General features: G+C 62.6%; 1 protein-coding gene across 3 annotated transcripts; it reads left to right on the top strand.

Annotated features, from left to right (window-relative positions):
• Window positions 1-751: 751 nt before the first annotated feature.
• On the top strand, window positions 752-24983 carry NHSL2 (NHS like 2). Of its 3 annotated transcripts, none has more exons than XM_030449229.1 (8): window positions 752-1016; window positions 17934-18086; window positions 18894-19030; window positions 19151-19355; window positions 20215-20346; window positions 21071-23230; window positions 23333-23465; window positions 23795-24983. In XM_030449229.1, exons 1-8 carry the CDS (start codon window positions 752-754, stop codon window positions 24105-24107), a joined length of 3498 nt encoding a protein of 1165 aa, XP_030305089.1. In that variant the 3' UTR covers window positions 24108-24983. The 3 variants fall into 3 exon arrangements, with proteins under 3 accessions (XP_030305089.1, XP_030305090.1, XP_030305091.1); XM_030449230.1 differs by lacking the exon at window positions 752-1016 and adding an exon at window positions 12883-13020; XM_030449231.1 differs by lacking the exon at window positions 752-1016 and adding an exon at window positions 16499-16540.
• The last annotated feature ends 1391 nt before the right edge of the window (window positions 24984-26374 follow it).

Below are 26374 nucleotides of genomic sequence, written 5' to 3' on the forward strand. Positions count from 1 at the left end.
TTTACCCTGGTTAGGAAAGGGCACAGAGCTCCGTGAGTGCTGGCAGGAATCCTGTCCTCCCTCCTGCCCTCCTTTGGCTCCTTGAACCGGGCCACCAGCAGCTGGCACCTCCCTGGGCCTCGCCGAGGGGATAGCAGCTTGCGGAGGGTTTCAAAGAGGGGAATTTGTGCTACTGGGCCAGCACAAATATTTGTTTTACTGTGGTCTGTGGAGAAGAGGGGAGCGGCTGCTGGGGGCCGGGGACACCTTCGGGGAGGAATGCCAGAGAAATGCTCGATGGCCGGGAGCTTCCCCTGGCCTGCCCTGCTCCAGGGGACCCGCCACGCCCGAAGCCGCAGCACAACCGAGCCAGGGCTCCGTGAGAAGGGTGTGACACACCCCCCCGTGCTGGCACCGGGGATGTTCATGTCCTCCCGAACGGATACAGATATGGAAGAGCCGGCACCGGGAAGGGTCACCCTGCCCCCAGCCCTACAGGGGGTACCGCCAGGGGACAGCCCGGAGACGACCCACAGCGCACCGCAACGGGACCGTTCGCTCCTTCCCGGCTGCCGGGATGCGGCCCCGGGCCTCTCCGCCGGCCCGGGCATCCCCGAGCAGGGCCGCCCCTCCCTCTTCTTCCTCCTCCTCCTCCTCCTCCTCCTCCTCCCACCGGCCGGCCCCGAACCCCGGCGGCGCGGCCGGACCAGAGCCCTCGCAGCCGCGGGGCTGACCGGGGGGAAACCGGGCCTGGGCGAACCGGGCCGGGCCGATGCCGTTCTACAAGCGGAGTGTGGAGGCGCGGCGGGGGCGGCCGGCACTGCCCCTGGCCGAGCTGCGGGACGTTTGCAGCCTGGCGGCCCTCACCCTGCTCCGGCAGCTCGCCGACCTCTGCGGCCACTCGCTCGCCCTCTTGGGGGACATCGAGGGTCACCTGCTGGCCTTGGGTCGCCGCGCTGGGCGGCTGCACCGCCGAACCTCCCGCCTGCAGGCGCTGCTAAGGGGCCGGCCTCTGCGGGGGGCTTACCCCCCACCAGGTAAGGAAACCCCCGCCCCACCACACCGCCCCTGGGAGGCATGGAGGGAGTCGGACCCGTCAGGGCTTCATCCAGCTCTGACGGGCATCCTATCACCCTGCTCCCAGGGGAATACCATCTCCCTGGGCTAAGGGGAATGCCATCCACTCATTCCCGGGGGAGTCCTGTCTTCCCCCTCCCAGGAGGATCGAGTCACGATTTTTAGGGGTATCCCATCATCCTGCTCCAAAGGGGGAGGGAGGGGGGGAGAGGGAAGGCGGGGAATCTTGCCATCCCATTCCTAGGGGGATCCCATCACCCTGCTCCAAAGAGAATCCTGTCACACCTCGCTGAAGGTCTTCCCTCCCCAGTGCATGGAGGAGTGGGGGTGTGGGGGGGTGTCTCTGCCACCATTCCCCAAACGTGTTCCCAGCTGGTCCCCTCTCCGGGTGCGTGCTGTCCAGGCAGAGCTAGGGACGGGATCGCCGAGGTGCAGTGATAGGTGCAGCCAAGCCCTTATCCCCCGGTGTCCAGGGCGGTGTGCCAGCCGGCCTGTTGCATCGGGGTGAGGCTGGGACAGCTCAGCAGCCGCCTGCCCCCCTGCCCAGCCTTTCTTTTCCCGCACGCAGTGGGCATTTTCCAGGCTGCCAGCCAAGCACGTGTTTCACGCTGCGTCCCCGATTACCGGGGGCTGTTTCCACGCCAGGCTCTCCGAGGAGACGGGAATGTCGAGAGCTGGTCCTCACCTTCTTGCCTTGGATGCTCCACCCCACTCCCAGGGCAGGGGACCGAGGTGGCCGTCCCCTCGGTGTGCTTTCAGCATGAAGCAGCTCCCGCTCGGGGTTTCGTGTAGATGGGGAAAATGACAAGTTACGGCCCGGGCGTCCTGTCTGCTCATCCCTCTCTTGGCAGCGAGTGTGGGGTTTGTTTTTGCCTGGACTGCTTTCATTTCCCATTTCAAATATTTCAGCTTGGCACCGACTTCTGTGCTGGGTCAGACGCGGGCAGCCTGTTTTGGAGTAGCTTAAAATAAGCTCGTTTTGGAATTGTTTATGAAAAGTTTATTTTAAAAGTCTTTGTGGGGCGGGGGGAGCATTGCTCGAGCACGTCTTCCCCAGAGGCGCAGCGCGTTTCTCAGGCCCTTGGCAAAATGCTTCGCCTCTTGGGCTTTCTGCAAAGCCCCCTGCACCGCAAGTGCTATTTTGCTGCTCCGTCTGCACGGAGCCACGGGAAATGACTGTCAGACCCTCGCAGCGTGTATCCCGTCGGCAGGGAGCGGGCGGAGGATTCAGCCTCTGCTGGGGGGGGATGCTCGGCTCTTGCAAATGTTGCTCAGGTAAATGGGTTATCAAGGTGAGAAGGTCCTGCTGGCCTGTGCAGGGGCTGGTAGAGAAGTAAAGGGACAGGGAGGTCCCGCAGTCGCCCGAGCTGACCCCTGCACAGCACCAGTGCAGCGCCAAACGCTGCAGCACCATCACCCTCGGTGCTGGACCGGTGTGTCCTGGAGGAGGAGCTGGCAGGGACGGTGACCAGATGGTCCCTCGCTGCCCGTGCCTGGCTGGCAGGTTGGGAATGCTCCCGGTGGCCAACAGGAGCCCACTGTGTTGCCGTGGTGGCTGCGGGGAGTGATGGGCATGGCGTGCGGGACGGAGGCGATGGCTGGGGCACGGCATGGGTGGGGAGGCAGCAGCAGGTGGGTTGGGTTTAGAGCCCCCGGGTTGTGAAACACCTGAGTTTCTTCTGGAACAACACCACGGGTAGTTGCAAGCAGCCCGTGTAAAGCAATGGGCAAACTGTGCTGCTAATGAGGGGCTGTAGCTCCTCGTTAGAGCCCCGTCAGGATGCAGCTGAGCAGGGGGGGCCGCTCTGAGCTGGCTGGCTTGGGTCTGAGGTGCCTGCTGATAAAAATGCTTTTTTTTTTTTTTTTTTTTTTTTGGTGGGAACAGCTGGGGCGGTGCGAAGCGAGCAGAGCCCCTCCCTGCTCCAGCAGGGTTTGCATTCCTCCATCCACCCCTGGAGGAGCACAACCCACCCACCAGCACAACCCACCCATCTACCTGCTCCTCATCCATCCACCGCTCCTGTTGTGCAGCCGGCAGGATGCAGAGCCTCCAGCTTCACTTAATTCTTAATTTAGAAGAAGAACAAAATTCCATTTCTTTGCTGTTTGTTTTTCTAAGAGCTCCAGCATCAGCTTGTCGCAGGGGAATGGTTCACATCTCTGGAGGACATCTCTTTGCAAGCCCCCGGCACTGCAGGGAGAGCAGAGGCAGCCCAAGGTTTTGCATGGAGCTGCAGCACCCTGTGGAGTCCCTTGAGTGAGAAGTAAATGCTTAATAACACTCTGCTCAGGGTTTGGGTGGGGTTTTTCCTCCTCCTTTCAATTTCTCGAAGAGGACTTAATGGCAAAAATCACATTGCTCCTCCTGAACTGAAATAAACCCCCGTCTTCTTCCTGCAAGATGCAGTGGAAGATCATACAAGACCAAAGGTGGCCAGTGGGACCTGCAATGGTGTTTGCCCTTCCGAAGTATGGTCCTTGCACCACTTCAGCTCCTGGGTTTGGGCACCAGTTGGGTCAGCAGCCTTTGGCTGGGCACGGGGGTCCTGCTGCAGCCAGGACAGAGCAGGGGGATGAGGCTGGGGGCCCGGCGCCGAGAGCTCTTTAAACCCTGGTCCCTGAAGATCTGCGGGATGGTTTTCTGGAAGAAGCCCTGGGCTGTGCTGGCAGGAGCAGCTGCTTGTGGCTCTTGCCAAAGTATGTTGCGTTCCTCTGACCTCCCAGCCTGGGTCTAGAAACAAGCCATGGAGACAGGCAGAGCTGTCAGCCAGCCCGGGGGCTGCTGCCCCCACATCCAAGTAAACTTGCTCCTTACTGGGTGGGCAAGGGCAGCATGAATGTTTTCTCCAGACCATGTCACCGTTTTTAAAAGATCAAAAAAAAAACAACCTACCCTTGATGTCTTGCTGGAGTGGCCAGGTTGTCCCTCAGCCTTGCTGCTGGATCCAGGGCTTGCAGCCACCTCTCACGTCCCTGACCACAGCCCCAGGGGCGCAGCTCCCAGAAACCTTCAGACCTCCAAGATATTTCCTCTGTTTTTTTTCTACTCCAGCGATGATTTCAGTGCCGGCAAGGAGAGAAGTCCCCAAAGGCTGCCTGGGCGCGGGCGGGAGGCAGAGCAAGGCCAGGATGGAGAGCTGCTGCTGCCAGAGGAGGGGGAGCAGGAGCCGCACCCTTCCTCCTAACAGGAACCGGCTGCAGGAGCTGCTCGGCAAGGAGGAGGATAAATGAATAACGCACATTTCCCCCCCTTCTTGGACCCATTCTGGCAGATGGACATCCCTGACAGAGAGCTGACCACTGCTCTGGCCCCTTTGGTGGGGAGGGGATGCCATTCCTACCTCCCAGCAGCTTCTCTGCACCCCAGAGATGCTGGAAGAAAAGGGCAGCCCTGGATGAGCTTTGCCACCCTCCATGACTGGGAGCTCCCCCACACAGTTATCCCGTGGCTGTGCAGTCACTGCTGTGCTGGGCCCTACATGGGCGACATGTTGGGGGTGTCTTGGGAGGAGGTGTTAAAGGTGGCATCTCTGGGTGTTGTCACAACCTCACACTCTCCCTGATGAAGTTCTGTTGGGATTCCTGCTTAGAGGGACCCAATCCTCCTATTCTTCTTCTTGCCAGTGCCAACGGCTCCACTGCCCTCCTCCCGTGCTCATGCCTGGCAGAGAGGACCCTGGGATGCCACTGGTCCATGAGCAGGCTGGTGCTGCGGGCACCATGTGCCCAGTGCTGGGTGAGTACCCACCAGCACTCTGGAGGGATGGATCACCAACCCCCAGGGCCAGCTTGGCATGGTGGGACAGCTGGCGACAGCCAAGGAACCTTAGCAGGGCTGCCATGGGGGGAGGATGCTCTGCCTCCCAGCTCTGGAGGGACAGCTCCGGGGTTAGAGGTGCTGTCTGGCTGTAGGGAAGCACACCTGATGGTGGGAAGGAGCTGTGTGTGCTCCTCAAAAATCCTACAGGCATGCCTGCACCTGGCATGCCTGGTCGGAGGTGGCAGATCCATCTTGTACCACCTAGGCACGGGTGGTCCATGGGTGCAGCACCCCCGGCACACCGGGTTCTGCTGCACTCCAGCAGTTATCCCTGCCTGCCAGGCACCCCGGCTGTGCCAGGCTTCCCTCCGGGCATCCTCACCCTCTCCGTGGCACCGGCAGCCAGGCAGCACCTCGAGCACAGCAGGTCTGCTCTCACACCACATCGTAGGCACTCGCAGCCTTTCCAAACCTGCCCAAACCACTGCCCAAGTGACAGGGCCGGGAGCCCGGGAGCTGTTTGCCAGCGCTGGCAGGCAGGCAGGAGCTGAGAGATCATCTCCTGAAGTGTCAGGAAAAGCCTAATTTCTGCTGATTTTCTGCTGCAGGCAGCAGGATGGCCAGTGGGAACGTGAATACAGGCTATATACAGGCTATATACAGGAACGTGAACGCACACCTGAGTGGGGATGTAGCCTTGTGGGTTTGCAAACCCTCCTCTGGTCTGGCCGGGACAGGCTGCGGGTGCCTGCACCCTGTGCGTGGGAATGGCTCGTTCGTGCTCCCATGAAAGCCCAGGGTGTTGGGGCTCAAGAAAAAGGCTGAGGCGGGATTTGGGCTGGTGAAAGCTGCTGGTGCCTGCTCACCACAGCGAGAGGTGAGGGCAGGGAGGCAGGATGCCCTTCCTGCCCCTCACATCCCCTGCTCCCCCGGGGGTTCCCCAGCCCCGGGGAAGGGCAGACCTGGCAGCACGGGGCAGGCAGTAAAGGTAGGTTGATGGGTCGCGCAGGGCTGTGCCTGGTCCCTGTCCTGCTTTGGTGATGATCTCCTAAACCCCTCCGCCCCAGGCTCCCCTCCCCGCAGGCAGGCACGGGCGGGCTGCTTCAGCCGCTCCCGGAGGAGTCCAGAGCAAAGCCGCCCGGGTCTGTCACCCGGCTGCATGATCCCTGATCACTACAGTAGAGGGGAGGCTGGCGCCTTTTGCGGGGTCTCCCCCCTGGATGTGTCTCCCGGGACCCTCCGGAGCGATGGCAGCTGGCAGCCGTGCAGGACGGGACTGGCTGGCAGGATGCTCCGGTCCTGCTGTGTCTCCATGGCTCCGGCAGCGGCCGCGGGGACGTGCAGCTGTATCTTTAAGAAGGGCCTGGGCTGGGGTGGGAGAAGCGTTTCCATCCAGCCTTTCCTCCCAGCAAACCTGGATCGAGTTAGCGTTTGCGAGCGAGCGAGCGGCGGGGTTGGCGCCGTGGCCCTTCCCCGCTCCCCGCCGGGGAGTCCTGGCCAGTGTGCGGCCATGGGGGTTCGGAGCAGCCCGGGGGTCGCGGGGCAGCCTTCCTCCCCTGTGGCCTGGGTGCCTACAAGGAGAGGAAGAGGAGGAGGCAGAGCTGGGTATGTAGAAAGTTTTATCCTCCTCCCCTCTCCCTGCATTCGCTGCCCCTGGCTGGGGAGGGGGCTGGCAGCCCAGCGGGAGGAGGGCGGGGACAGAGGTGGGTGCAGAGCAAGGGTCGGTGGCCGTGCTCAAATATGGGTGCTGGCAGTCGGCAGCCCCCAGGGCTGGCAGAGCAGCCTGCTCGGCTCCGGCTGGCTCCTGCGCACACGCCGAGCCATGGGGACAGCGCGATGGGGCTGGACGGATCCTCCTCGCCCGTTATGGAGGCGGGTCACAGCGCCGGGACACACCGGTGACAGCAGGTGAGCCCCACGGGGGGATGCAGCGCACGTCTCCCTGCCCAGCCCGGGGCTGGATGTATCCCTCCTCCTCCTCCCCACCGTCTCGGGCTGGGGCAGTAAGCATCCCGGGAGGAAGGAAGGTTGGGTGCTGGCCGGAGGGGGGGGGGAATGCCAGGGCTACGCATTGCACCCCAAGTCCCTCCAAAAGTGACACGAACTAGTGTCGGCTTTACGGCACGTGGTGGCAGTCTGTGTCTGTGCTGGGTCCCCGGCACAGCCGGTTTGGGGAGCGCTCAAAGGAGTCACTGCGAGTGCAGATTTTTGGGGTGATCAGGAGTGGGAGGGGGAGCATCGCCAGCGTTATCCCGTCCCAGGGAGGATCGGTGAGTCCCGCTGTAGCTCCCGGGACACGGAGCTAGGAACTATGTTGCTGCGCTGGAGGAATCCCAGGAATGCAGAACCCGGAGGAGACACGAGGTGGCATGGAAGTCGCAGCCCAGTTTTTCTATGGCTGCAGGCAGATTCCCGGAGAAGGCCAGGCAGATTCCCTGCCAGGCCTTGCAGGGGCGCCTCGGGGTGCAGGAGGTCACGTCCAACGGGACAAGCAGAGGGGCTGCCAGCCGCGGGACTCAGTGTCCCGGCTTTGCCTTCCAGCCTGGTGGCCATGCGCTGTCTGGTACCCACTGCGCTGGAATGTTGGACCCTACTGGTTTCGACACAGCCCTGGGAGCGATGTGGAGCTGCCCACCCTCCTCAGAGCCTGTATGGGGCCGTGCAGCCCTGGCGCCGTCCCCCCGCCTTGTCCGGCCCCGAGCCGTTGTTCTCCAATGAGCTCATCTGCTTTGCTAGTTTGCTGGGGGTTTTTTTGGTTTGGGTTTTTTTTTGTTTTGTTTTTTTGGTTTTTTTTGGTTTTTTGTTTTTTTTTTTTAACCTGGTCTCTTGGCAGGAAATAGTCAGTTCATCCACTTAGGGATAGTTTGTGGCTTCTTCATAAAAGCTGCTCTCTCTGCCAGGAGAGGGGCTGCTTTGGAAATGAATCGCTGAGCTGCTCCCCAGCTCCGGGTTGGACAGAGCCCTTGGTGTGAGCTTTGCCCCCACTCCATGCCCGCAGCGGGGCACACGAGGGTGGGCTGGGCCACTTGTGCCCTCCTGCCTTCAGCAGCCCCCCCATGGTGTTCCAGTGTCTGGGATGGTCCAGGAGCTGCTTGGCAGCGTGCTTCGGCTTCAAGAAGTGTGCAGCTGGGGCAGCAGAGGGCTCAGAGGGGCTTAAGGAGTCTGGGGGCTTCCCTGCAGGAGATGAGGAGGAGGCTGGAATCATGGGCAGCTCCCTCTGCTCCTCGGGACAGCCACAGCCTGTCTGTGCAGACAGCCGCGCCCTGTGCCCTGCAGCCCGCAGCGAGGCTGGGGCCGAGGGGCTGCAGCCCGGCTCGTTGCTGCCTCCCGTGGTTGGGGGCTTGTGGGGGTGGGAAAAAAATCTTTTCTCGATGGTGTTCCTGCAATCCACCCCAGGCTCACCCCTGTCCTTCTCCTTCCTGCAGAGAGTGCGGAGGCCGGGGCGAGGTGGGGGTGCTGCTGCCCCAGCACGGGGGCACGGGGAGGGCTGGTGGGACCCGGGGGTGCCACCACGGGGCCCCCGCACCGCTGCGGCTGTCACACCCACCTGCTCCCACATCAGTCACACAAACAGCTCTGTGCGCCAAGTACTGATCCAATTTGTGGCTGTTTCCATAACAACCTCTGAGCGCTTTCTGGTCCTTTCTGTCGCTACACGGATGCTGAGCTTCGGTGTGTAGGGGATGCTTCGGCCTGGGATGGAGCAGCAGTGCTGAGCCATCACCCAGTACCTCTGTCTCTGGGGTTCAAAGGGCTGGAGGCAGGGAAACGTTGGGCAAGTTTTCCCTAGCCTGGCAGTGGTTTTGTTTCCTCCATCAGAAAGGTGTGGAAAGGTTTGGGCTGGGAGAAAGAGCTGAAGGGCAGTAGTTGATCCAGGTGTGCAGCCCTCCTGAGAGAGGTCCCTGAGCACAGATGTGGCACCGCCCGGGATGCTCAGTGCCAGGGATGGGACCTCTGAAGGTGCTGCCAGAGACCTGTTTCTCCTACCAGAGACCCTGTCACCCACGGGCTTGGTTCTTGCAGTGTCCCATGGCTCTGAGAGGCTTCCCCCATGGGGTGCAGGCCCCAGGAGCTCACCTGACACCCTCATGTCTCCACTGCACGGCTCTGGCTGCTCTTGGAGCTGCCCTGCCCTGTGGCCCCATCCATGCCCACTCAGCCTGACATCCTGCAGGGTCAGCCGGGGGTTCCCCACCCATCCCCAACCACAGCAACCCATGGGGGCTTCCTGGCATCAGAACCCACACACAGCCTTAATCTCCAGCACCTTGCAGGGGCTGCCCAGCCTCAGTGCTCCTCAGGAGCACCTGGGGCTGCTCATCCCCAGAGAGAACCCTCCCTCCTTTATCCCCAGCAACCCCCGGGGCCTGCACAGTTTCAAGACCCCCATTCTCCCCCAACCCCAAGACCCCTGGAGTCTGCCCAGTCCCGCTGCGCCCATCACCCTGCGGGGCCGCTCAGCCCCGGAATCCCCCACCACAGCCACAGCCCAACACCCCCGCGAGCTGCCCACCCCCAGCCCCTAGCCCCCGCCCACCCACCCGCCCCCGCCCGTCCCCCGCAGCAGCCGCCATTGGGCTCCGGCGCAGCGGCAGGCGGGCTCCGAGGGGGCGGCCGGGCCGGCGGCCGGGGCGGCGGCGCGGGGAGGGGAGGGGGCGGCCGGTGCGGCGGGGCGGGGAGTGGAGCGGAGCGGAGCTGCAGGGAGGGGGCGGCCGGCGCGATGCTCTGCGGCCCGGCGGGGCCCGGCGGGGCCCGGCCCGGCGGCTCCTCCCCGCTCGGCGCGGCGGGCCCGGGGCGGGCCCGGGGCGGGGGCCGCATGGAGCCGGCGGGGAGCGGCCCGGGGGCGGCGGCGCGGTGACCACCGGGGCGGGCCGGCGGAGGATGGGCAACGCGCAGCGGAAGGGGCCGCGCAGCCAGCGGCGGGGCAGGATGCGCTCAGCAACAGGTACCGGGGACGGGACGGGGCGGGACCGGACCCGCTCCCCGCGCTGCCCCCGCCGCCCCCGGACCCCCGGGCTCCGATGGAGTCGGCTGCGACTACCGGGGAAGGAGGGGCTCGGCCTCCGCCGCCGGTCCCCCCCGGCTCTCCAGTGCTTTCGGGTCGCTTGGAGGACGCGGGGAGAGGTCACCTCCAGCTGAGCTTGGCCTCGCTGGCGGGGTTGGGGCTGGTCCTGGGGCCCACAGCGGTCCTGCGACGGGTGGAACAGGTGCTGACCCGCACCTCGGGCAGCGGGGAGCCAGGTCTAGGCTGCAGGGAGACAGCCCTGGCCAGCGGGGTGCCAGTTCCGAGTGATGGGTTGCCAGTGCCAGGCAGCAGGAAGCCAGCCCTGAGCAGTGGGAGGCAGCTCCATGCAGCAGGGAGCCAGCTCCCGACAGTGGGGAGCCAACCCCTGCGTAGCCCCCCATCCCCCTTCTCCTGCTGACAGTGGAGGTGGTGGGTGTCTCCGAGGGGCCTCGTACCACAAGTTATCCGAGGAAGGCAGGAGGCTCTGCAGATGGGGGGGGGGGGGGGGTATCTGGGGAGAGCAGGGTGAGTTGGGGGACTTGCTCTGAGCAGGTTGCAGGCAACTGAGCCTTCTGAAAGAGCTGGGCCGAGCGAGCAGGACCTGTCTGGTCACTCCTCTGACACCACCTGGTTGGCCCAGGCAATTCAGCAACCCTTTCCAGACACCCGGGGCTCCGGATCCCTCCTGAGATAGCCAGGCTCCTGGAAATGCCGGGAGACAGGGGTCTGCCATGGCTCTGGGGGCAGGGTCCCCCCTGAGGTCTGTTTCCCCGTGTGCTCTGCTCGACCTGGGTCCTGCACCGCCTGCCCTTTGCCAGGCAGTGCCAGCCCTGGGAGACACCTCAGGAAAATTGCTCAGAAGCTGCAAGAAAAATTGGGGAGTGATTGTCACAGCCCAAGTGATTGTCATAGTGTAATAATTAGCGGGCAGAGGGGGTGGAAGTACAGCCTGTCTCTGTCTAATTTTGCAGCTGCCATTGTAGTGATTGTTGGGGCTAAAAGAGCCTTGGGTTGCAGGGGGGATTAGGAGGGATGCTGCTCTGGAGTGTCCTGAGGGATGAAGGGTGCTGTGCCTGTCAGTACCCAGCACATTGCCCTCAGCTCCCATCTTGTGGGGCACGGAAGGTGGGCAAGTGACTGGACTGCTGGGCTCAGAGGAGCTGTGGGATAGTGGCTTGTTCCCTGCCTGCCACCCCTGCTCCTATCCAGTGCTGCGCAGAGGAGGACAAGACCTAATCACACTTCTGCATCATTAAAGGGATTCTTGGGAGCTGCAAATCACCTTCCCAGCAGTGCCAGGCTGGGCCAAAGAGGGTGTGCAAGGTGCAGGGTTGCTGGTTCATCTCTGTCCTCGGGCACAGGGTGCATCTCCCAGCCAGCCCAGAGATCTCCAGCAGATCTTCCTCCCGGTGCATGGCTTCCCCTGGGAGATGACAGAGCTGTGCCTGCTGCCAGCAGTGGGGAGCAGTGGGTTTGGCTTTGGGCAGCTCGAAACTCATCTCAGGGATGGAGCTGAGGCAAATGCTTGGATGCTCCCAGGCACTTTGGGCTTAGGATTACTGGGACCTCAATGGCTCGGGCATTCCTGAGGAGCTACGCACAGGTTTCCTCATGGAGAGGCAGCGTCAGGTCCGGGCTGGGGCTTATCTGCTGAGGGGAGGGAGCTGGAACGTGATAAGAAGCAGCACTGCAGTGGGGCTGTGTGGCTGGCAGGCTGGGACCCCGTGCAGGGACCTGCTGTACCAAGGAGGTTCCTTGTCTTACCCCAGGCAGGATCATTCTTCTATTCCGGGCACAGGTCAGTGCACAGAGCAGTCTTTACCCTGGCATCCCTGGCAATTAAAATCCTTCCTCATGCCCTGGTGGGCTGGGCAAGGCTGCGTGAGTCTGGGGCACATGAACCTCAGCTCTGCCTACTTGGCCAAGAGGCGTCTTCAGTGCTGCTCTACTGCTGGTGGGGGCTGGTGTCCCCTGCACCCCTTCTGCATGCATGGGGAGAGCCCAGCAGGCTGCTTCTGAGTCCAGGGTGCTCGCTTGTGAGTGTGGAGGTGTTTGGAGGGGCTGGTTGGAGAAGACAGTGTGCTTGTAGGCTGCTGGCATCCACAGGATGAGTTTGCAGGTCTCTGGTCTGGTGGAGCTGGGAGGCAGCTCTCCAGTTCTTGAGTTTGTCCTCAGGTGGCACAGTGACCATGGACAGGGTCCCAGAAGAAGCACCAGCCATTGGGGAAGGTGTCCTCATCCCCTCGTCTGTCAGAGCCACCTGCAAGTGCTGCCTGGGCTGCGGGGGGGAGACAGAGCTCTGCTGGTACCTGCTGTCCTGCACCCATCAGTTGGGGCTGCCGTGCTGTGGGCACGGGGTGGGTGGTCCCAGCCACTTCCCAGAAAAATCCGGGGCTGGGGGCTCTGTTCCTGTCTGTTCTGCAGTGCTGGCTCCCAGGAGGAGCTCTACAAACTGCCGGGGCACTGGTAAAGTGTTCCCCAAGGAGCCTTCATGTGCCACTTTTGGAAGCAGCCAAAGTGAGAGGAGGCTCTGGGGGCTCTTCCAGCTCCCAGGGCAAACTCAGGTGAACTCGGAAAGGCCCCCCCTGACTTGTTTAGCTGATTGGTGTTAGGAGGCTGGGGGGAGGCAGAGGCAGGCTCCAGAGTGCTGGTTTCCAGGTGAGGATGCTGACGGCTGCTCCAGCTGGGACATGTGCTGTGCTGGGGGGACAGGCTGCCGTGGGCTGGTGTCCCCAGAGTCACCCATGGTGCTGGTGGCTGCTCCAGTGATGATTTGGCTCCATGGCTCTGCTCAGCTGGGGGGAGCCCAGCCTGTCCTTCGCCCTGTCCCCTCCCAGGGGACTGGGGCAGGGGTGAATGCAGAGAAGGATGAGTCCCTTTTCGTCCCCAGATTTTTCAGGAGCAGGGTGGGTGCGTGAAGGACGGGCTGTGCAAAATCACAGCCCCTCTGCCATCACCATCACTCTGCTGGGCCGGTGGCGGGGAAGGAAGAGGGGCTGGGACCGGGACAATGGGCTGGGCACTGACTCAAACAGGCAGTTCCTGGTGGCTTCCTCTCCCCCCCGGGGCTGGGGCCGGCCAGGGAAGGAGGAGGAAGCTTCACTCCTCACAGCCTGTTTTCGAAGTGAGGGCTCCCAGTCGAGCACGCTGGTGGCCATGGCCAAGGTGGACTGGCTCCTGGCACCCTGGCACCGAGGAGGTAAGGCAGGAGCATGGGCAGGGTAGGCAGTGGGGCAACCGTGGGGTTGGCAGGTGCCCTCACTCAGCAGGGAAAGACCCAGAGTTGATGTGAGCTGTGGGGCATGGGGCTGTTGTTCCTGGAGGATGAGCAGTAGCTGTGAGGTCAGTGCTGCCTGGCAGCGTGGGTCTTGTCCCACCTTTCCTAACCTGGCTTTAACTGTGATATGTACCCTTCCCTTGGAAACCCTTGCTGCCATTCCTCAGCCCATTGGGGTCCTCTGACAGAGCGAGAACTCAGAGACCCCCCCACCCGTGTGCCCCACTAAACGCTCTGCAGGCTGGGGCTGAGTCCCTCTGGGATGGATCCTGCCCATCCCCGTGGTGCTCTACTCTCCTGGTGGCTCTGGCTTGCAGGGGACCGCAGGAGCGGGGGCAGCCCACATCACCGTGAGCCCACACTGGTCTCACCCCCATTGCTCCCACTGTGGCTGATTTCACATCTCGGGCCCCTTTGTCCCAGGGCCTGGCCACATTCCCCTCTCAGGCGACTTCCTCGCATTGTCCCGGCTCCGCGGAGTGTAAAACCATCCGGGCACAGGGAAGCAGAGCTTTCCTGCAAGCACCCTGCCTGGCCAGGGGCTGCAGCCTCTCCAGCACAGGCAGCCCACCAGCCCAGGATAGCTGCCACCTCTGCCGTGGGCATCCACGTGCCACCAAATCATCCCCACCAGGATAGGGACATCACCAGGGGAAGCTGTGGAGCAGCTGGCCTGGCCTTGGCTGCCCCATCCCTGGGGGTGCCCTTGGCCATGCTGATGCTGTGCTGAGGGGCTGGGTGCTGGCAGGGTGGTGGCACGGGGGCTGCTGCTCCATCCTTGGGAAGGGCGGCTCTCAGCTCTTGGCAGCCACATCTCGGCCGGTGGAGGTACCGGTACCGGGCCAGGCCCTGCCGTGAGCGTGGCCACGGGCAGTTCCTGTCCCTGCAGCATGGGCGGATGGCACAGTGGGGCTCCTCCTTCACTGGGCTGGTGGGCCAAGTCCCCCTGCAGCACCCACCTGCCTGCCAAAACCCCCGTCAGGGTCCCAGCTCGCCTTGCCAGAGCCAAACCTACCTGGTGTGGTATTTTACCTGTGCCCACCGCCAGCTTCTGTCCTGCCAAGCCAGGCTGGGGGCACTTGGACCTGTGTCAGCTGGGCTGCACGGGGCCATGGCTGGCACTGCCTGGGGAGTGGCCGTGTCCCCTTTGTGAGGTGAAGGTGATGGATCACTTGAGATGGAGATGGAGAAAGAGGGTTTTTGTCTGTTGTACCGGGTCTTATCACCGGGTCAGGCAGGCACTGCCCCAGCACACTGTTAACTCTGAGCCCTGATGATGGAAGGTGATGCTAGTGACTGTTTTGTTGCTGGTGGTCTTAACAGAAACCTCTCACATCGTCCAGGCTTCTCCCCACAAGCTGAGTGACCCTCACAGCTGCTGAGCCCCTCTGCCAGCAACTTCTGTGGTGCCGTTAGCTCCTGTCACTACAAAAATCAGCTGCCTGCACTTTAAGCAGGGAGGATGAGCAGAGCAGTCTGAGTGCAGCGTGGTGGGAACGTTCTTTAGTGCCCCATGGTCCATCAAGGCAATGTTGGCATCCTGACATGGGCACCCCCTGACCAGCTTCCAGGCCCTCTGCCCTCAGCCCCCCACAGGTCAGATGCTGCAGGGGGGACACGTGTCCTTGAGATGTGTAGCAGAGGGACAGGGTCCCAGGGAGGGTCTGGATTTGGACAGGACACGGTTCGTTCATCATCTTGATGGGCTCATCTTGGGCATGCTCCAGCCCATGTGCGGTGTGTTGGGCAGCTCTGCCTGACAGGCAGCAATCCTGCATAGCACCGGGCTTGGGGATGTTCAGTGCGGTGTCACTTGCAATCTCGTTTGGACCCGGGTCGAGCATCCCTCCCCGGTGCTGCCGTGCGTGCGGGTGCCACTCTGCATCCCGGCGAGGCAGCTGGACCGGCGGGTCCGGGTCCGGCGGGGGGTGAGCCAGGGACAGGAGGCACTCTGCGCCGCGCTGCCAACTCCCGCTGTTTGCTCTTTTTCTCTTCCTGTCGGCTGCTCGCAGGGCAGCGTGCGCCTTGGCTCCCGACCACAGGGAATGTCGTCAGGCTGCACGCAGCCGGGCCCGGGCGATTGCTCCAAGCCGGTGGCAAACGTTGCCTCCGCTGCCCGGCGTCAAGTCCCTCCGGTGGGGCTGGGCTCGGGGTTGCCGTCGGGATCGGTCTCAGCTTTCGAGTTTGCCGTCCCCATCCCCGCGGCGGCTGGCCGAGCGCAGCGCCGATCCCGTTGCCATGGCTGCTCCGCTGCTGCTGCATCGCCGGCTGCCGCCGTTACATCACTCCCGTGGCACCTCGGCACCGGCGGCCAGCAGCCCCCCGGCACCCGTGGCACTGCCGGAGAGCAGGCGGAGACCTTGAGAGAAGGAAAAGTTTGGCGACGGGCTGGAGCAAGAGGCATCATCTCACGGGAGCTTCGGCCCCAACTGAAGCAGCTCCTGATGGCTCTGTCCAATATCTCCCTGTGGATTCGGGATGCCTGGGCAATAGGTAAATAGGGATGAGGTCTAGAGTGGGGGCGGCTCGGGGAGAGGCTGGCAGAGGGCATGAGCTCTGTGGCTTGGGGCTCTTCTCCCAGGGGAGGGCGTAGCTCAGATCAGTGAGCAGGCTGCCCTCGAACACCCGGGTTGGTGGCAGGGACCCAAGCCTGAACACTTGTTCAGCGGGACCCTGCGAGCTCTCACAGGGGTCTCAGCACCCTCTGCCTGCTGCCACTGCCCCTGCTTTCAGCCCCAGGGCCAGGAGCAGAGCTCCCTGAGAGGAGATAGACCTCCCTGGGCGACACAGGAACACTGGGCTTGGGAGGGGGGACTGACTTGCAGGATGAGCCCCCCACCAACCGTGCCTCAGTTTCCCCGAGTAGCTTGGCTGGCCAGGCTCAGGTCAAGCACTAGGGCTATGTGGGATGGAGCCAGCCCTCCAGTCCTGCTCTTCCAGGACTCCCTTCTCCCTCCACAGGCATTTGCCACGGGGTGGGGGCCCCCTCAGAGGCATTTTGTATTTTGAGCTGTCACCGATAAGCTTGGCAGGAGGGTGACAGCCAAGGGCAGCAGACTCTGCTCTGGCAGCACCCGTCCCACCAGGCTGCTGGCTCCCTGCACCACAGAGCCACTGCGTGATGCGCAAGCAGCCCCCACAAACCCCCCTGAGCAATGAGGAACCAGAGCCAGAACACCAGAGCAGTGCCCACAGGGTACAGCCCCTTGGGGCAGGGGTCTGGAGTGGCCACCTCCCTGTCCCCCCCCCTGCCTGCACTGCCTGCTCCTCCCTGCCTGCGTGGGGCCGAGCTGGGTGCTGCCCCCCCCCCCCCCCCCGTGGCTTCCTCTGTGCCCCAGGGCGGTCCCTGGTTTCGGTGCTGCGGTTTGCCCGCTTGGGTGGAGCCCAGGGTGGGGGTGGGGGTGCCTGGGGGTGCCCCGGCAGCGGGGATGAGGCTGCGGAGGTGAGGTCCCGTTACCGTGGGGGGGCTGCGCCGTGGGGTGTCCCCGAGGCTTGGGGGTCCCTGTGTGGCTGCTGGGGGATGTGCGGGTGGAGGGTGAGGAAGGTGAGGACCCGCCAAGGCTGAAGGCTGCGTTTGTATGAGATGGGTGGTGGGGTGCAGCAAGATGGGGTGTGGGGTCTGCCCTTGGGGTGTGCTTTGAAATGGAGGGGGCAGCAGCAACCCCAAAGAGATCAGGTTGGGGGACTGGGGTCTTCATGTGGGTCCCTGGACCCCTACAAGCCCCCAGCTCCCTTCCTGTGACCCTATAGGTCAGCTTTTTGGGGGGATGCCCCAACCCTGCTCCATGCTCAGCTGTGCTCCCAACTTCCATCCCCAGGGGATAACCAGGCACATGGGGCGAGCCAGAGCCAGGGCATGGGGATCCTTCTGCCATCATGCCTTCTGCCAGGACCCCCGGCCCCTCCAGACATTGCCACCTGGCCATCACAAAACTAGGGGAAGAAAGGAGGGAATGTCACATTCTGGGTGACAAAAGGCAAAAGGGAAATTGTCACCCTGGCATGGCACTGCCCTTGGGATGGGGCTCTGCAACTGGGAGAAGCCTCCTCGTGCTTATACACACACACGCACACACACACACACACGCACACACACACGCCCCGACACCTCTTGGTTGATATGGAAACGAGTCACATTATTTAAAGGAGAGGGAAAAAAAAAAAAAAAAAAAAAAAAAAGCCTGGTGTTAGGGCACGTCGTTATGGTAACACAAATTATAAAAGTAACTAGGCTAGGGACGTGGCACCTTGCTTTTGGGTGCTGGGTGTTGTACTGGCTCTGCTGCTCCATCAGCTGGAGCCAGGGGGAAGGGTGGGCAGGATGGGACCCAAGCATCCTTCTCCACCCACAGGGGTGTTTCAGAGGGTCTGGGCATCTGCCCAGCTCATCCCTGCTGAGGTTTCATCCCACTGCCAGATCCGGGTGTGAAGCAGGATGAAACCTGTGCAGCAAATGGCACCGTGTCCCCTTTGCTCCCTCCTTCTCTGCTGTGACTTCTGTTCTTCTGCAGCCTGGAGGTTGCTCCACTGCTGCCTGCACAGTTTCCTGAGCCCTGCAGCAGCCAGGCAGTTACCCGGGGCAGCAGGGCTTCCTTCCTTCCTTCCTCAATTTCACCCTGCTCCCCTCCTGCCTTGTTCCAAGGACCATTTCCAATCCTCAAGCAGCAATACTGGTAGTGATGGGGTCCTGTCCCCGACCTGCCTGGGTGGCTTTACCAGGATGGGACACAGCCACATCCCAGTCCCAGGGTTCCTGGAGAAACCACGACCGGGATGAGCAGGGTTGTCCAGCAGCCTGCCCGCCTGCTTCTCACTCTGCTCCCTCCTTCTCACAGCCACCTCTAACCTGGACCTGGAGAGCAAGAAAGCATCCCACCCCAAGCTGTCATGGCAGCAGCCAGTGAACGTCTTCCTGGCGGCTGGGCGCCCACCAGGCATGGAGGAGCTGCACCAAGAGGCCCAGCTCAACCTCCAGAGCTTGCTGCAAGGTAACGGGGCTGCTGGTGGGCTGGGTGATGGTAGCAGGGATAGATGCTGCCCTGGGTGCATCCCTCTGTGCACACACTGGGGTTATCTCCCATGTGCATGTCTCCAATCCTCAGACCTCACTAAATTGGAGAATTTGGGTCCCAGGGGGGTTCCAGCCCCTCTCTGACCTCTGCTCCCAAGCAGCAAAGTAACTGGGTTTGAGATCATCACTGGAGCCACTGGCATGCACACCAGCCCCACCAAAGCACGGTTGTGCCACGATTCTGCCCTCAAGGGCTGATCTGGGGATGACCAAATCAGCCTGGCACTGGTTTTGTTTCTTCCCAATTTCTTAGGAAACTGTCAGGCGTCCGGGACTCGGATGCTCTGCAAGCCCCAATGAGATCTGCAGCCCAGCCTGGGATGGTAATCTCATTAACTCGGTCTGAGCAGCCCTGGTTTCCTCCAGGCCATAACAGCCGGCATTAATTAGCTCAACAATTACAGGATGGGGAGACACTGAGCTCCCTCCTGGCTGTCCCCAGTGGGCTCTGCCTCCCCAAGGAATGCACCATGTCCCCAGGCAGCCCCCTGGAAGCAGTGGAGTGGGCAGCTGGGGTACCAGCATTGCCTCAGTCTACTCCCAGCCCTGGCATTTCTCCCTGGGGTCTCCTTCTCCTTCCCCACCTCCTGGGCTGCCCATGTTGAACAGGGACAGAAGCCAGCCTGGGGACAGCCACACATCTCCACATGTTCCCCCTGCCCAGGCGGCAGAGATTTCACCCCCCTGTACCGGAGCAAGGTCCCAGGTGCTGTTTCTCTTGCAGAGGAGTATGAGGAGCAGTGTGCTGAGAGCAGGGTCACCGGGCAGACCTTCCGTGCTGCTGGTCACCTGTCCCCTAGCACCCCTCCCGAGCCATCACCCCGACCCCCACCCGCCAAGCGTCTCGAGTTTGTGCCTATGGTAAGTGCTGGGGCAGGGTGGCACAGCCCTGCATCACCCAGGGGTGAGGGTTTGGACAGCTGGCCAGGCAGCAGGGTTGGAGATGACCCTTTGGGGGGTCACCTGCCTTTCCCACTGCAGCCCCCGAGCCAGCGAGTGACCGAAGAGGAGACCACCGGCACAACAGCGCTCAGTGCTCAGCCACCCGACACCTCTCTGAGCCTCCCCACTAGCCCAGACAAGCAGCCAGCCTGGCCCCGGGCCCTTCCCTTGCCCACAGTGGAGGAGAAGCAGTGGCACCAGTCCTGTTCCGTCCAGACCAACATCGTCCCCATCAATGTCTCGGGTAGGGCCACACCCCCAGGAGAGGTACAAGGGGCAGTCCCGGCACTGGGGGGAGGATATGGGGTGCAGGCAAGGATGTTCCCCAGCTCCTGGCTGCAGTGGGGTGGATGGGGAGGGGGTGGGGCTGGTGCTGTGAGCCTGTGTCCCCACAGGCACAGGGCAGGGGAGACAGAGCAGGGGCCAGCAGGGCCATGCTAGCATCCATCATTCCCGGTCAGTTCTCCTGACATCCGTGTGTCTGATCCACGGGCCACATCGCTGTCTGGTCTCTTGCTGCCACTGCCAGCTGGGTCTGTTGTCACCTTGGCTCTCGTTCTCACCACACTCCATGCAGCCAGCCTGTCTCACCTGTCTGTCCGTCCATCTATCCATCTTCATGGAGCAGTATCATGGTTCTGCCTGCTCCTTACAGGCACAAGTACCATACTGCCCCACACCAAGCTTGGGGCTGGCCAGCTCCACCTTCTGAAGGCAGAAGATGTCTTTCCACCCTCCCCTCCATGTTGGAAGGACATGCCAGGACTGCATGGGTCCCTCCCCCCCACTGTTCCTCACACCCATGTCCCCAGGGTGGCTCAGCGTCACTGGCCCCATTAATGCCCAAGCCCAGCTGTGTGGGTCCAGTCCCAGCAGCACTGCCCAGAGCTGATGTCCTCAGCTTTCCATGCATCCCACCTCCATACGCAGCATCTCCCGGGGGCTGCCATGTCCCAGCTCACCCCACGTGGCTCACACCCTTCTACCATCCCATGCTCCTGCCATCCGAGACCACAGGACACCCAGGGGACACATAGTGGTGGAGCCCCCACACTGGCAGCCCCCTGGCACCGCCACGTACAGCGTGTTTGTTTTGGCTACAGGGCAGCACTTTGCTAGGCACGCGAGTGCTCGTCACTCCCTGTTTAACACAGAGACTGCGATCAACCCCAAGTCCACCCTGCGGCGCAGACGGACCGTAATCGGATTCCCTAACCTGTCCCTGCGAGACCAAGGTGACAGCAAGAACCATGCAGCCACTTCACTGTCCTGGGCAGGGCTGACACCTGCCAGAGCTGCCCTGCGGGTGGGCAGAGCCACCCTGGGCTCCCCGGGAATGCCCCAGCCTTGGGGACATAAAGGCCACCACGTCAGATCTGCTCCCTTCCAGGGCACCCAAGTGCTGGGCACGCTGGTGACACTGGGCATGGCACTGGGGACAGCCCGCTGCAGACCTGAGCATCCCGCTCTGCCAGGTGTGCACTGAGCAGAGTCCCCAGGTCCTTCCAGGCTGTCCTGAGGTGAGGTGGCACCGGGAGCCATTGTATCCTGACCTGGGCAATGATGCCTTGCTCTGCTCTTCGTGGTCTTCATCTGTATCCTCACCACGGGGCAGCACTTTGCTCACCATGGGGCAAAGTCCCCAGGGATGGAGACTGCTGCTAAGTTTTCCTGGTACATTTCAGCCAACAGATCCCAGGCTTGAGGGTTAACACAGACCAGGGACTGTCCCCAGCTGAGTTATGGCCATGCCAAGATAGAGGGTAGGAGAGCATCTGGTCAGAGGGTGTCAACCCAGCCCCTCCACTCCACCTGGGCTTGTTTCAGACCTGGGCAGAGATGCAGCCACAGGGTGGGACCAGTCCTGGCCTCATGGCACATGGGACAGGACCATGCCACAACCCGCTGGCAGAGAGCAAAGCAGGATGATGCTCACCTGGGCTGTGTCTCTTCTTGCAGGTGGTACCAATGGCCTCACATTGAACACGCACACGCCCGTCACCGAGTCCCTCTCCTGCAGCTTCGTGCCTGAGACCACCGGCGGAGGGAAGGGGCTCCAGGAGACCAGCCCCCGCCAGCCCCTCTCTGCCCCCCTGAGGAAGACCTTCAGTGACCTCGGGGCCCGCTGCTGCCAGCCACCCACTGCCATGGACCACGCGGCCACCCCCTGCGCCGGCACCTGCAACGGGCCACCAGGCACCCCCTTCCCCCAGCCCTGGAGCTCCCTGGGCTACACGACTCCCCCCAGCCCTGCCAGCGGCCAGGGCAAGGGCTGCACCTCTCCAGGTGGCTCCAGCCCATCACCCAGCCCGGCCTCACCCACCACCCCCTCCTTCTTCATTTCCACCGAGGAGCGTGTGAGCAGCAATGGGCCCGGTTCCTTCTCCGGCACGGTGCCCGAATCCCCCCCCGGGGGTGGCCACAGGGGCAAGTGCCCAGAAGCCAAGGTGAACTTCTCACCAGGAAGCCCAGAGGAGCCGGAGCCGGGGCGGCTGGACGTGGAGCGGGCTGGGTGCCGGTTCCGCGAGCGGTCGCTGTCAGTGCCCACCGACTCAGGCTCCCTCTGCTCTGTGGACATCACCTATGCTGAGACCCGGCGGGGCAGCACCAACTACGCCCTGGGCTACCCCAGTGCCAGCTCTGAGGGCAGCACCAGCACCGACAACGTGTCCCTGGGGCTGGAGCAGGAGGGGCAGCAGCGGCGGCGCCGCTCCAAGAGCATCTCTCTCAAGAAGGCAAAGAAGAAGCCCTCGCCACCCACTCGCAGCGTCTCGCTGATCAAAGAGGGGCAGGATGGTGCCACGGAGCCTGGCTTGGCACTGCCCAAGGACCAGCGGCCCAAGAGCCTGTGCATTCCCCCGGAGCCCTGTGGCCACCGGCTGGTGCATTCTGACCCCCAGGGCAGGGAGCCAGAGGGCATGGCCACCCCCCACCAGTGGCACCTGACGGACTGGAAGGCTGGTGACCCCTACCAGTCCCTCTCCAGCTCAAGCACGACCACGGGGACCACCGCCATTGAGTGCGCTAGGGCACGGGGCAGCTCCGAGTCCCTGGTGTCCCCCTCCATCTCCAGGGCCACGACGCCCTCTCAGCTTTCTACCGAAGTGGACCTCAAGACCTCTTCGCCCAGCAGGCCCACAGGGCTGATGTCCCCATCCAGCGGGTACTCCAGCCAGTCAGAGACACCAACCCCCACCGTTCCCACCTCTGCCATCCTCGGGCACTCCCCACACCAGGTGCGGGTGAGGCCATTGGTCCCGCAAAGGAAGTCCTCGCTGCCCCCCACATCCCCCATGGAGAGGAGCCCCAAGTCCAGGCTGTCCTTTGACCTGCCACTGATGCCACCTGCCCACCTCGACCTCTCAGGGCTGAAGATCTCCCTGAAGGGTAAGACAAAGGTCAGCCGGCACCACTCTGACTCCACCTTCGGCACCAAGCTGGCCCAGAAGACCAGCCCCATCACACCCATCATGCCCGTGGTGACCCAGTCCGACCTGCGTTCCATCCGCCTCCGCTCCATCAGTCGCTCAGAGACGGAGGACAATGCCGATGGCCCTGAGCACGCTGAGGAGCCAGCACGTGGGCCCTGCCTGGGGATGGAGAGGAAGGTGAAGCCACCCGTGGCAGAGAAGCCACCGCTGGCCAAGCGTCCCCCGTGCATCCTGCCCAAGCCCCCAGTGCTGCGAGAGGAGGGTCCCCTGTCCCCTGTGTCCCCACCGGGTGCCACCACCATGGAGAAGGGGCTGCTGCAGGATGGATTTGTGGTGCTGAGAAAAGGGGAGCTGAGGAGGGGTCTGGGGGAGCCCCCGGTGGGACCCCGTCGGCTCTCACAGGGCAGTCTGGAGGAGGATCCGCGGCCAGAGCGCAGCAGGGCTGGGCAGGGGGAGCGCAGGAAGGCCAAGGTGCCACCCCCAGTGCCCAAAAAACCCAGCGTGCTCTACCTGCCACTCGCCCCAGCCCCAGCCCAGCTGGGAGCTGGCGGGGGGGACCAGCCACCCACCCCCAGCCCCATCATCACTCTGGACACTGAGCCCACCTCCTGCCACCCCGACACCCAGGACCTGCCATCCCCCGAGGCTCTGGGCACAGCACAAGCTGGTGAACCCACCCCGAAGCAAGGTGAGGGTCTTCCCACACAGGTGGTGGGTTTCATCCCAGGGATGGGGGGTCCCTGGTGCCACACAGGGCCGGTCACCACTTCCTTCTCCTCCCCACCTACAGGCAGCTCAGCAGAGCCTGGCACAGAGGAGAAGAGCTTTGCCAGTGACAAGACCGCCGACTCCATCGCCGAGGAGGATGATGAGGTGTTTGTGGCATCCCGCACCACCGAGGATCTCTTCACTGTCATCCACAGGTAGGGCTGGTGGGAGGCACTGGGTGGATGCAGTCCCCCACACCTCCTGCATGCTGTGTCACAGTCACAGGGATGGGTGCAGTGTCCCCTTCCAACTCAGCTTAAATTTGCCACCCCGCAGCTAATGCTCACTTGAGCACTTTGGTGCTTAGCGCCCTGCCCCTGCAGCCAGGCTGGGTCACCAGCTTTGGGGGAGGGCATTGCTCCATCAGCCCTGGGGCAAGTTGGACCCAGTTGCCAGGAGAGTATTTGCCAGCAGCTGGGTACGTCCAGAGTGGCAGCAGCTCCTTCCCGGGGCTGCTCCCACCACCTCTTTCTTTGGTGCCCAGGTCCAAGAGGAGGGTCTTGGGGCGGAAAGAGCCTGGTGACACCTTTGGCAACCGGCCCAACTCCCACTCGCCTGTAAAGACTTCAGGCTCCCCGACTGGCGAGTCCCCGGCAGCGGTGGGCAGCACCGGGAAGTCCTCCAGCAGGAACGAGGACTTTAAAGCCCTGCTTCAAAAGAAGAGCAGCAAAACCAGCCCTGGTACTCGTCCATCTGCTGCTGAACTGCTCAAGACCACAAACCCGCTGGCTCGGAGGGTCATCACGGAGTTTGCTCCTGAGCTAGATGGTGCCAACAGCCCCAAAAGCCAGCCCTAACCTTGCATGGTCCCTTCTGACCGTGAAGGGCTGGAGATGGCTGCAGAGGGAGCGTCGCTGCAGAAGGGCTGTCCTGGCTGAGTCCCTGTGTCCTGTTGGAGGTTTTCTTCTGCTTTTGTTTCTTCCTTGGAGAGCTGTTGATGGAGAGGCAGCCTTTGGATCCCAAGCACTCATGTTTCTGGCAGAGCTGGGCCCCTTCCAGGAGCAAAGAGGTGGCACCATGGCCGGGACCGTCCCTGGCTGAGCCAGCTCCTGGAACCAAAGGTATCTGCTCAGGAAGCAGATCTGGACCACAGCCCCCAGCGTTGCTCAGCGCCCACAGTGAAGCTCGCTTGAAACTGTTTGGTCACTTCGGCATGTGGTACTTTAAATGGCTTTTCTAATGCACAGTGGTTATGATGTTTTATTCTCTTTCATTTGACACATTGTACCTTGAGTTTCCCAGGCAGAGATCCCAGGTTTGAGTTTGGATGGATGGATGGATGGAGATGTCCTTTGGGAAGATGTGAGGGGACCAGCTGGGATTGAGGTTGCTTTGGAAGAGCCACAAGTGGTTCCTCTTCAGTGTCCTGAGCATCCCTGCTGCTGCACAGGGAACAGGCACCCCAGTGTCTGCAGCCAGTGCTATGACCTCAAGCCAAAACCCAGCCCCTCAAAAGCCCCCAAAATGCTGCATTTCTGAGCTCCTCAGCTCTTGGTCCAAAAGCAAACCCCCAGGGTCACCTCCACCAGCCCCAGGGAGCTCCGCTGTGCTAATGCCTCTGGAGCCAGCAGCTCCTGCACCAGACTGACAATTCTGGGCAAGGTGGAGGGTAGCTCTAAGTGAAAGAGAAAGGGCCAGGCTGTGGCTGGCAGAAATAGGGTGTTCAGGAAAAATTCTGCTTTATTTCTTGATTATTTCTGCAGCTCCAATGTGGCCCAGCACTCCTGTGGGGGGGGGAATGTGATGCAGAGGGTCCACTGGCACTACAGCACTACAGCTGCCCTTCTGAGGGGCCAGGGCTGCTCTGGGGGGGGTCTCTTCCCCCCAGGAGCACAGTGACCACCTCCTCATCCATGCACCTGCACTGGATTTGCCCCTAAAAGAGGCTCTGCTCTCCTAATGGTTGGTTCCCCCTCCCTCTTGTTACTTGCACATCACTCTCTTCCCTCTCCCGAGGTTACAGATTTAAGCCTGTTAATTAAGATCCAGGCTGAGAAACTCAGGAAAAAAGAAGAAAAAAAAAAAAAAAAAAAAAAAAGCTCAAACAAATATCCATGCTTTGTCTCCATCCCGCGGCTCCCAGGCTTCTACTACTCCTGGCCCGGTGGCAGGGTGGTGGCCCGGCAGGCATGGTGCCCTGGGATGGGAGAGGGAAGCTCTGGGTACAATTTGCACATGACTGCTCAGGAAACTGGTGGGGACAGCAGCCGGCAAAGCGGGCTGGGGACAAGCACGGGGTGGGCGCAGCCGTGCAAAAACCCAGGCTAAGCGGCCATCTGAGGGTAGATCCCAGAGGGTTCCTGGCTGCGGAGCCGTGAGACAGATCCTCACTGCCCTGGCAGGAGGAAAGGGCTCTTCCCAACGGAGCCGGCCAGCTCCGGGTTGGCAGCTCATCCCTTGTCCTTTGTTTGCCCCGAGTGTGGGTTCAGAACCGCGTCTGTGGCTGCTGCTCCGCGGGGAGAACGGGACTGGTCCCCGGGGAGCGCCCGGTGACCCCTGGCCCCGCCACCGTGCGGACTTCGGAATGTTGTACTCTTGAATCTCGCCAGCTTGGTTAAACTGCTCCCTGCGACGGCTGCCTCCGCGTCCTGCTTCTTGGGGCTGCCGAGGGGGCCGGCACCCCGGGGAAGGGTGCTGGGGACGTAGGGGAGGACCTGGACACCCCCTGATGCCACCCAGGTGGCTCGAGGGGACACCAGCAAGCGTGGGGCCTCTCACAGCGTCTGCCACACATCCCCAGTGAGTCACAGGGACACTGCAGGGGGGCAGAGTCAGCTTGGGGTCCTGGGGACAGCCCTGGGTGTCAGGGACAGCCCTGGGTGGGTTTTGGGTCAGCCCTGGGTGCTGGGTGGGCAGTGGGGACAACTCTGGGTGGGCTCAAGGAACACCCGTGGGTACCGAGCGCAAGCCCTGCTCATCTGGCCCCAGTGCTGCCGGGGATCCCTGGCAGTGTCGGGGCGGTCCTGGGGCCGTGGGCCGGGGCGGGAGCAGGGGCGGTACCGGGGCGGTGCCGGGGCAGTACCGGGGCGGTGTTGGGGCAGTGCCGGGGCGGTACCAGGGCGGT

Source organism: Calypte anna, chromosome 4 (genome assembly GCF_003957555.1).
Source record: "Calypte anna isolate BGI_N300 chromosome 4, bCalAnn1_v1.p, whole genome shotgun sequence".
Lineage (NCBI taxonomy): Eukaryota > Metazoa > Chordata > Aves > Apodiformes > Trochilidae > Calypte > Calypte anna.